At 40.3% G+C, this 9,091-nt stretch overlaps 1 protein-coding gene across 1 annotated transcript in view; it reads left to right on the top strand.

The window, feature by feature from the left end:
- lcmt2 (leucine carboxyl methyltransferase 2) overlaps positions 1 to 6,640 on the top strand; it is an 11,983-nt gene extending 5,343 nt beyond the window's left edge. Inside the window, exons 5-14 of the mRNA XM_017421193.3 lie at positions 366 to 522; positions 610 to 799; positions 2,066 to 2,173; positions 2,252 to 2,339; positions 2,412 to 2,639; positions 3,287 to 3,532; positions 4,151 to 4,248; positions 5,021 to 5,208; positions 5,317 to 5,452; positions 6,420 to 6,640. Of these exons, the coding sequence (XP_017276682.1) occupies positions 366 to 522; positions 610 to 799; positions 2,066 to 2,173; positions 2,252 to 2,339; positions 2,412 to 2,639; positions 3,287 to 3,532; positions 4,151 to 4,248; positions 5,021 to 5,208; positions 5,317 to 5,452; positions 6,420 to 6,596 (1,616 nt within the window). The 3' untranslated portion in view covers positions 6,597 to 6,640. The remainder of the gene's footprint in view (positions 1 to 365; positions 523 to 609; positions 800 to 2,065; positions 2,174 to 2,251; positions 2,340 to 2,411; positions 2,640 to 3,286; positions 3,533 to 4,150; positions 4,249 to 5,020; positions 5,209 to 5,316; positions 5,453 to 6,419) is intronic.
- The last annotated feature ends 2,451 nt before the right edge of the window (positions 6,641 to 9,091 follow it).

The raw sequence follows: 9,091 nt of genomic DNA, 5'->3' as shown, positions 1-9,091 counted from the left end.
AAATCTTCTACAAATCAGCTTCTGTTCCACTTTTTGCATCTTCATTAAACTTCAGCTGTTCAGCATATCTTCAGCCGCTTTCAGCAAAATCATTCAGCAAAAAAAGCATTCACACTGCATTTTCGCAGGAAATGCAACTTCTCTAGTTAGTTACTATTTGTTGATTATGAGTCTCGCTTTTAATTTTAAAGTTGCCTGCTGCTGTGACAAACTAATTTCTGTCTTCTATGTATCTATGTTTTAGCTGGTAATGTGCTTCCTTTAGCTTTTACCTAATGTTTTAGTTTCATCAGTAAAGTTATTTAGGACTCACTTTCACAGGAAATGGACTTTCTCTAGTTGTACATCTGGCCGTGTGTTTTCAGGGCCTGTTTACGTGTCCAGCAGGAAGTATTTCCTGTTAGGGTTGGATGTCAGAGACACGTCCCAGGTGGAGGAGGCGCTGGGTGCAGCTGGGCTGGACTGGACCGCCCCCACGCTAATTCTTTCTGAAGTGGTGCTCACCTACATGGAAACACAGTGGTACACAGAGACAGTGCAGGATTTTACTTAAGAAATTAAAGGTTTTTTTTTGTTGTCAGGTTTTGTCAGCTGCCGTTGTTTCTGCAGGTCCGACGCTGTGATCAGCTGGGCAGCAGAGCACCTGCCGCAGTCCCTCTTTGTCATGTATGAGCAGATTCATCCGCACGACCCGTTCGGTCGCATCATGCAGGAGCATTTCCTGAAGCTGAACTCAACCCTGCACGCACTGCAGCAGTACCCAGATGCAGCCGCACAGAGACGCAGGTTCCTTGACAAGGCCGGTACAAAAACACACTTTGTTTAGCGTACTGCGTGCAACCAGGTTGGGAGGTTGTGTAAAATGTAAATAAAAGCAGAATGCAATGATTAACCCATATTTTATTCATAATTGAATGTAGTAATGATACCAAATGTTTTAACTAAGAAATTTTTTTTTTTTTTTAAATAAAAAAACAAGTGTTACAAATAAGAAACAGCTGGAGTAGCATTTTGTGACTATTTAAATTAATTGGCAACATTTCAGTAAGAGGACGGGGTATAAAAAGAGCATTTTAGAGGCTGAATCAGACGTAAAGATGGGCAGAAGTTCTGTGGAAAAATCTGTCTAAAATACACTGGAACACTTTCAAAATAACATTTTTCAGCAGCAAATTTGGAAGACTTAATATTCTGTCATCTACATATTCATGTTCATATTATCATCAAGTTTTCAATTATCTGGAACAACCTCTGTCTGCAAAGGACGAGGTCTAAAGTCAGTATTGGATACCAATCGGGCCCTCAGAGGACGCTGCATTAACAAAAGGTCTGATTCTGTTCTGGACATCACTGATGGACTCAGATCACTGTCTGTAAACACAGTTCACTGTACCATCCACTGATGCTGCTTAAAGCTCTATCAGGGAAAGAAGAAGCCAGATGTGAACACCATCCAGAACCTCTGCTGTCTTCTCTGAACCAAAGATCAGTTCAAATGGACTGAGACAAAGAGGACAACTGATCTGTGGTCAGATTAATATAAGTCTGAAATTCGTTTTGGAAACTACAGACTCCACGTCTTCTGTACTAAAGAAGAGAGGGACCGTGCAACTTGTTATCAGCACAGAATTCAAAAGCCTGCCTCTCTGATGGTATTGGGGTACATCAGTGCCTCTGACTGGGGCAGCTTACACATCTGAAAAGACTCCCATAAAAAAAAAAAATACAGGTTTTAGAACATTTGCTCCTATTTAGCAAAAAAAAAATCAGGCAAAGAAGACTCTGTATCAGAAAAGAATGGGACAACATTCCCTCCAAAAACCTTAGGAACTTAGTTCCTAGACGTTTACGAATAAATTAGTTAATCCTTGCATCTGTTTCTGTATTTTTTATTTTACACAACGTGGTTTGGAATTGGAGCAGAAGATGAAAAGATGTCTATTTTTATTTGTAAGATGATAGTGTGAAAAAAACAAAAGTTTTCTTTTTTTTAAATTTGATGCACAGAAGGGTATGTCTCTTTTTCTTTTTGTTTAACGAGCAGTGTGTGTGTGCTCGCCCTCAGGGCTGGGAGTGCTGTGTGTGTCTGGATATGAATGACTTCTACTTGGGGCTGGTCCCCGAGGAGGAGTGGCATCGAGTGGAGAGCCTGGAGCCGTTCGATGAACATGAGGTTAGTTTGTTTCTCATATCCTTCATAAAATCAGCTTTTTGGGATCAGTGAGCGTCATTCCAATCTGTCCACCATCAGGAGTGGCATGCTAAATGTTCCCACTACTTCATCCTGACTGCATCCCGAGGCTCCCTGATGAAACGGGCTCTACTTCCTCATGCTCCAGGTAGGAAAACCACAGCTTCTGCGTCAGACTGCCAGGTATTCGTCAGACTGAACTTGTGTCTCGTTGCCTCAGCGTCTCCGGTCCCGTCCATCAGCCCGCGCCGGAGCCCTGCAGCTCTGAACGTACGCACAGCTTCTGTGGGTTTGGAGGGGCTGGGGATGGCCTCCACCAGGACAGGAGCTGAAAAGGTGCTGCTGACCGGCGGCTCCAGCAGAGGAGGCAGGATGGCAGGAAGCAGAGTGCTCGTCAGACGTCAGGAGGGCTGGAGGTCCATCACCGTGGAGCCGTCAGTAAATCTGGGTCATTATTCTTTACACTCTCATAGATGTTGAAAAGTTACCTGTTTGACTCGTACTTTGTGCTATTTTAGTCATACATCTATCAAAACATTCAGCTGATTTAGGAGGTGGGTGCTATAACTTTTGTGCTTTTCAAGATATTTAACTATATTTACAAATATTATTCCCATAGTAATACATTGAGATTTCGTCAATTCCTTCAAAAAATTGTCTTTGCTACTTTTAACTTTAAGCTGTTGTTCTACCAAGTTTAGCTTTCAGCTAGCATTTTGTTAGCTTTAACTTTAATGCTGCTTTAAGGTTTTAGTTACCATTGTGCTCATTTTAGCTGCCCTTTAGCTAACCTTTTTCTGCTTTAAGTTAACCATTCGCTACTTTTAACTTGTAGCTAGTCTTTTGTGACTTTTAGCTTCTAGCCACCTTTTTTGCTAATTTTAGTTTTTACCTAGATTTTTACAGTTTTAGCTATTAGCTAGTCTTTTGTCTCTTTTAGCATTTAGCTAGCCTTGTACTATTTTTATCTAGCCCTTTGTCTGTTTTAGCTTTTAGCTAGTCCTGCTCCTTTTAGCTTGAACGCCACAGTTTCAGCGTAAGTTTTAGCAGAACATGTTGCTTCTCCAGCGTGACACGTGTCTTTAACGGTCGCAGGCGTGAGGCTCTACCACACGGTTACCCGTCTTCCTGGAGGAGGAGCAGTGATGTACGGAGGTCGCTCCTCACCGCTCAGCCCAGTCAAGGCCCTTGTCAAATTGACCTTTGACCCCTGCGCTCCACCAGCCGCTGCGGAGGTGTCGTACGGAGACACAGAGAAGGTTGGCGTGGAGCCGATGGTCTGTACAGGCGACCCGCCGCCACCAAGATGGAGGCACGCTGCAGCTGTGGTCAGACACGGAGGTGATGCTCGGCTTCCTCTTTTAGCTTTTACTGCTGCTTACATTTATTTGCTTAATGAATCTTTCTTTGATTTTCTTGCATTTTATTTTATGTTCTATATTTTCTTTAAACTGGATTTTCTTCTGTTATTTTGCTCATAATTTTTTCAATTTCCAATCACTTTTTCTTTACTTTCACTTGAATTATTTCTCTTCAGTTTACGATTTTGTCTTGTTGCACTTTTATTTTTCTTAAATTTTGTCTTTGTGTTGCTTCTTTCACCTTTAATTTTTTTTCACTTTCTCACTTTCACATAATCTGCCCTGCCATTTTTTTAATTCATCACTTTTTTTTTTTACTTACTTTTGTCTTTCAACACTCTTTCTTCTCGTTTCTGTAGCGCCCCTGCTCTCTGTTATTCTCACAGTCGTTCTTGTGCTCGTCTTGCTTTTAAACTTTACTTTTCCACCTTTTTTCTTTTGTTGTGTTGAAGTTAAAGTGAGACTGTTTGTGTCTTTTATTGGCAAGAAAAAGAGCTCATATTGTTTGACAGCAAAGAAGATCCCAGCCACAGACAGGAGAGGAGCTTTGACACTCCTGTCTTTTATTCTTCCTTCTTCTTCCTTTTTTTTTGCCCAGGCAGAGACTTCCTGTTTGTGTTTGGTGGGAAGAACCAATCAGATTTCGCCCTGGGTGATGGCTGCTTCCTGAGTTTGGACCAGCAGAGCTGGACTGAGGTTCTGTCTTATTTTCCATGAAGTGACCCACACACACGTCTACTTTACCCCTTTGGTCAACCATATAGGTCTTTAGAAATATTTATTTAAGACGCCTGCCATCATTTCATGACCAAGTTTTAAACAAAGATCTTAAGTTGAGGAATGATGGCGTTTTAGCCACTTTGGTTAAACCTCATGTTTTGCAACATCACATTTAATATTCTTGAGCCCTTGGAGAATATCTCGAGGATGACTCTCAGCTACTACCGCACCAAGCTTTAGCTCAAATGTCTGTAAAATTACCTGAGTTATTGCAACCTTTGAGTTGGCTAAAATTAATTACTTGTGGCGGCCATCTTGGATTGGATTGACTCCAAAAGTGACTGAGTTGTAGAGGTATGTCCAGTGATTACATTCTGAGAGTTTGATTTAAAAAAAGTCCAGTGGTTCATGAGATATTTAGCTAACAGATAAGATTGACTCTTAAAAAGGAATGCCAACGTTTTAGGCAAAAATATCTGTTTGTGCTCAGAGCGTGAGTTCAGTATGACTCTCAGCTACTAGCAAACCAAATTTTAGTCTAATATCTGTCGGTGGCAGGGCGATAAAATGTTTGGGTTGTTTGTATAAAAAGGCAAACATTGTTGTTATTATTGCCCCGATGAATAAAATGTGGCTAGAAGAATTGTTTTTCATTGCTTCTTTCATTGTGGACAGTAAAGAGTTGATCACCTCTGGTTGAAAGCTTTCATCCTTACAATGTGTGTGTGTGTGTCGGCCTTACTCACAGGTCCCAGTAGGAGGCGCCACACCAGCACCCCGTCACTCCCACTCCGCCTGTTCCTACCAGGGAGGCGCGCTCGTGTTTGGAGGACTGAGCCGGCGGGGGACGCCCCTGGGGGACACGGCGCTGCTGCGGCCGATGGAAACAGGCTTCCAGTGGGAGAGAATAGACGTGCGGCCCCCTCCTGTTCCCCGGTCAGCAGCTTCTCAGAGTGACAGATAAACAAAAAAAAAAGAAAAGTAAACTCCCTATACTCGCAAAGTTTCTGTAAGAACTGCTCCTGTGTGTGTGTGCCTTTTTAGATACTCTCACCGCGCCCACGTGGTTGGTGAGAAGCTGGTTGTGGTGGGAGGGGTGTGGTGGAGCTCAGGGGGGGTGCCGGGTGTCGTCGTGATCGACCTCACCACCTGCAGCAGCCTGGAGGTCAGCCTGGACACGGTTAGTTTCACACTCAGTTCATCGCTCGCTGCTAGGGATGCACCGATACCAGTACCTCGCATTTGTACCGATGTACCACCATACGGCAGCCCGATGTTCAGCTCTCAGTCAGACACAAACTGTTTGATAAAACTGGACGACTCAGAGTTCAGAGTGTTAATAACAGCAGAAATCACAGGTTTTAGACCCATTCTGAAAACAGTTCATCATAATTCCATATTAATGACAGACACATCTGAACGCCGTCACTAACAGAATATTCAGGAAGCTCTACTATGAGTTTCACTCGTCATTTCAGAGCTCAGCTTTAAATATTTTTCATTTAAAGAGGTTCTGTGAGCACTCTGTTCACTTTAAAGTTTCATATTAAGCCATCAAACACAATTTACTTCAAGCGTGTGTGAGCGCTGCTGATCAGGAATGCTCCAGAGTTGGTTGAAAATCAGGTTTTTGATTCAAAATCCAGTTTGAGATGAATTTAAAACTTTAAAAAGTGTTAAATCTTTTGTTTTAGCTGTCAGATCGATAGGTAAGCAGATGAGAGCTCCACGCTTTCTGATCCTTTTAGTCGATGTTTTTGGTCCAATAATCGAGAAACCACCAGAAGAATCAGGCTGAGAGCTCACAGGCGCCCCCAGCAGACAGAGGCAGGTTACTACATGATTTGGTCAGATCAGCAAGAATAAACATAAAATACTTGAGCACTTCTGTAGAAAAATATAGCTTATATTGCACATGTCTTTAAATGTTCAATTGGCAACAAACAGGGACAAATATGACAGATGTACTTGGTTTGACAAAAATGTGGTATTAGTGCATCCCTGCTTGTCAAAACAGATACAGCTCCATCTTTTCTCAGCATCAGAGGATTTTAGGCTAAGGCTACGTTCACACTGCAGGTCTCAATGCTCAGTTCTGATTTTTTGCTCAAGTGTGTGTGTGTGTGTGTGTGTGTGTGTGTCCGCAGAGCTCTGTGCCCTGGCCTCTGATGCTCCACTCTTTCTGCTCCGAGCTGACGGACACAGAAGAACCAGAGCTGCTCCTGATTGGAGGAGGAGGGAACTGTTTCTCCTTCGGGACTCATTTGAACCCTCAGCTGGTCTCAGTGGACCTCAGACCAGTGCTGGGCCGAACAACTTTTTAACTGTTGTACTCGTGTCTAAAATAAAATTTGTATTTGTATAAAAATCCTGCGCTTCATCTTCTCTTCGCTGTTGTTTAAATAATATAAAAAAGATGAGACAAACTGATCCAGGAGGCTTACAGCAACACTGAAGGAGCTGCAGGAAGTTCTGACAGCACTGGTGTGACAAGCTGTCCCCTCCATGTCTCAACTCTGCATCAGGGAAACATCCAGGCTCACATCAGTACGGCAAAAAATACTTTCTCCTAAAAACATGATCAAAAGTCACAACTTTCAGTTACCACCTCATTAATAAGAGATGGGAAGTCATCACTTTAAGACGCTAAGTGATCATCTTAGGATATCTCAATTATGATATAATTCTTAATTTTGCAATGCTGTCATCATTTTAAACTAACACTAAATACTGTCATAGTTTTGAGGTATCTTATGAGATGCTACATCATAATTTTGAGTCATAACAGAGCTGGTGAGTTATAAATGTGAGATAAAAAAAAATCAAAAAGTCCTACTTATGACAATTTAAGTCATAATTGTGGGATTTTAGGTTCTAAACATGAAATCCAAAGTGAGATAAGTCATAACTTTAAGAAGCTAAATCATAATTATGGGTCTGTAAGTCATAAATTTGACCAAATATCTTAAATATGAGATATTAAGTCATAGGTTTAGGATGCTAATTCATCATTTGAGCCAATATCCTAAATATGAAATGCTAAATAATAGGACATTTCATGTTAAGAGATGCTAAGTTATAAAAGTAAGTCATAATTATGACACACTAAATCATAATTATGAGATTCTGTCATAATTATGATATACTAAGGCAAAATTATAATATACTGTCGTGAGATTCAGTCATAATTATGAGATGCTAAGTCAGTTATTAGATACTAAGTCAATTATGGGATACTAAGTCAATTATGAAATGCTAATTATGAAATACTAAGTCAATTTTTAGATACTAAGTCAATTATGAGATGCTAAGTTATGAGATGCTAAATCAATTATGAGACACTAAGCCATAATTATGAGATGCTAATTCTGAGATGCTAAGTCAATTCAATCAATCAATCAAATTTTATTTGTATAGCACATTTCAGCAGCAAGGCATTTCAAGGTGCTTTACATAATTTAAAAAAAACACACAAAAAAACAAACAATTATGAGATGCTAAGTCAATTATTAGATACTATGTCATAATTATGAGATTAAGTCACATATGTATGAGATACTGAGTCATAAATATTAGACCAAGTCACAGTTTTGAAATATGAGATACTGTCATAATCTTGAGATAATATTTCATGAGAGACTAAGTTAAGGTTTTAAGTTAGAGTTAAGTTAGTCATGATGTGATTTATAGGAATTTTTTTTCTCTTCAGAGTGGTGGAAATGGGCTTTTGTAGTCCAAGCTGTAGTATTTTTTATGAACCTAAAGCGACTACAGAAACAGTAAAAAATAATTGGCACATGACAGACAGTGGGGTTTGTTTTTTGAAAACCTTTTTATTGTACAGCTCTTATAAAAGAAGGTACCTGACAAACAGCCCTCAGCACGTCATACTGCATCAGGAACTGGTATGAAAATCATCAGACACAAGATGTTGGCGATTGTCAGGACTGCTGAAGCTCCTTTTCTGGCAGAATAATTCTAATTATAACAACAATAATAATAATAATACTGACAGGCAGAAAACCCCTGTGCTTTGTGTGCTTATCAGACGGGCTGCAGTTCATCAACCTCAGACATCGGTCATCTTCATCCGAAGCTTTATGGGAACAAAAAGTCATTTTCATATCAGTACCTAAGCTAACACACTCACAAGTTTGCAGACAGGTCTGGAGATACTCTGGTTAGTTATTGCCAACGCGGTTTTGTGCCTTTTTTATGTTTTATTTGGAAGGTTCTGGTCTTTAAAAGAAAACTACTGAGAATAAATTAAGACGAAAAAGGAAAAAATCTTCAACCTGGAAGGACGAACGCTAACGTCTTCACATCTTACAGGATGAGTTCACACAATAACTAAAAAAAAAACAAACTTCATTTTGTGATGGCGTCGAGTCACACAGGCACATCCAGACCTGTTTGTGCAGGATTTAAACTTTTCCAGGCGGATTTAGACACAAAAACTAAAAAAGAAGTTGAAATCTCCTTAAAACTGGAAACTGGCAGCCTGGCTGTGGTCGGTGCCAGAAAGTGTGCACGTCGACAAGGAAACCTTTTTATGGTGAGCTTGAAGTGGAACCGTCGGTACCTTTGTTCCAGGAAATATTATTTTAGACAATCCTGTCAGGGAGATAACCTAAACTCAGTAATTCTTGTGAATTTCAGCAAAACCCACAGGTTATTTTGTGTTTTTTTTTTTCTTTTTCTTTCTTTCTCAGTGAATGAATCCTTTAAAAATCTGAATATTAAACTCTACAAATAGAAAATGGTAGAAAAGAAAATCAAATGAAGTAACATCAAGGCACTGGACATGTTTGAGACGATG

Source organism: Kryptolebias marmoratus, linkage group LG6 (assembly GCF_001649575.2).
Source record: "Kryptolebias marmoratus isolate JLee-2015 linkage group LG6, ASM164957v2, whole genome shotgun sequence".
NCBI lineage: Eukaryota > Metazoa > Chordata > Actinopteri > Cyprinodontiformes > Rivulidae > Kryptolebias > Kryptolebias marmoratus.
The sequence above is the reverse complement of the archived record's forward strand: the minus strand, read 5'-3'. Positions and strand labels throughout refer to the sequence as shown.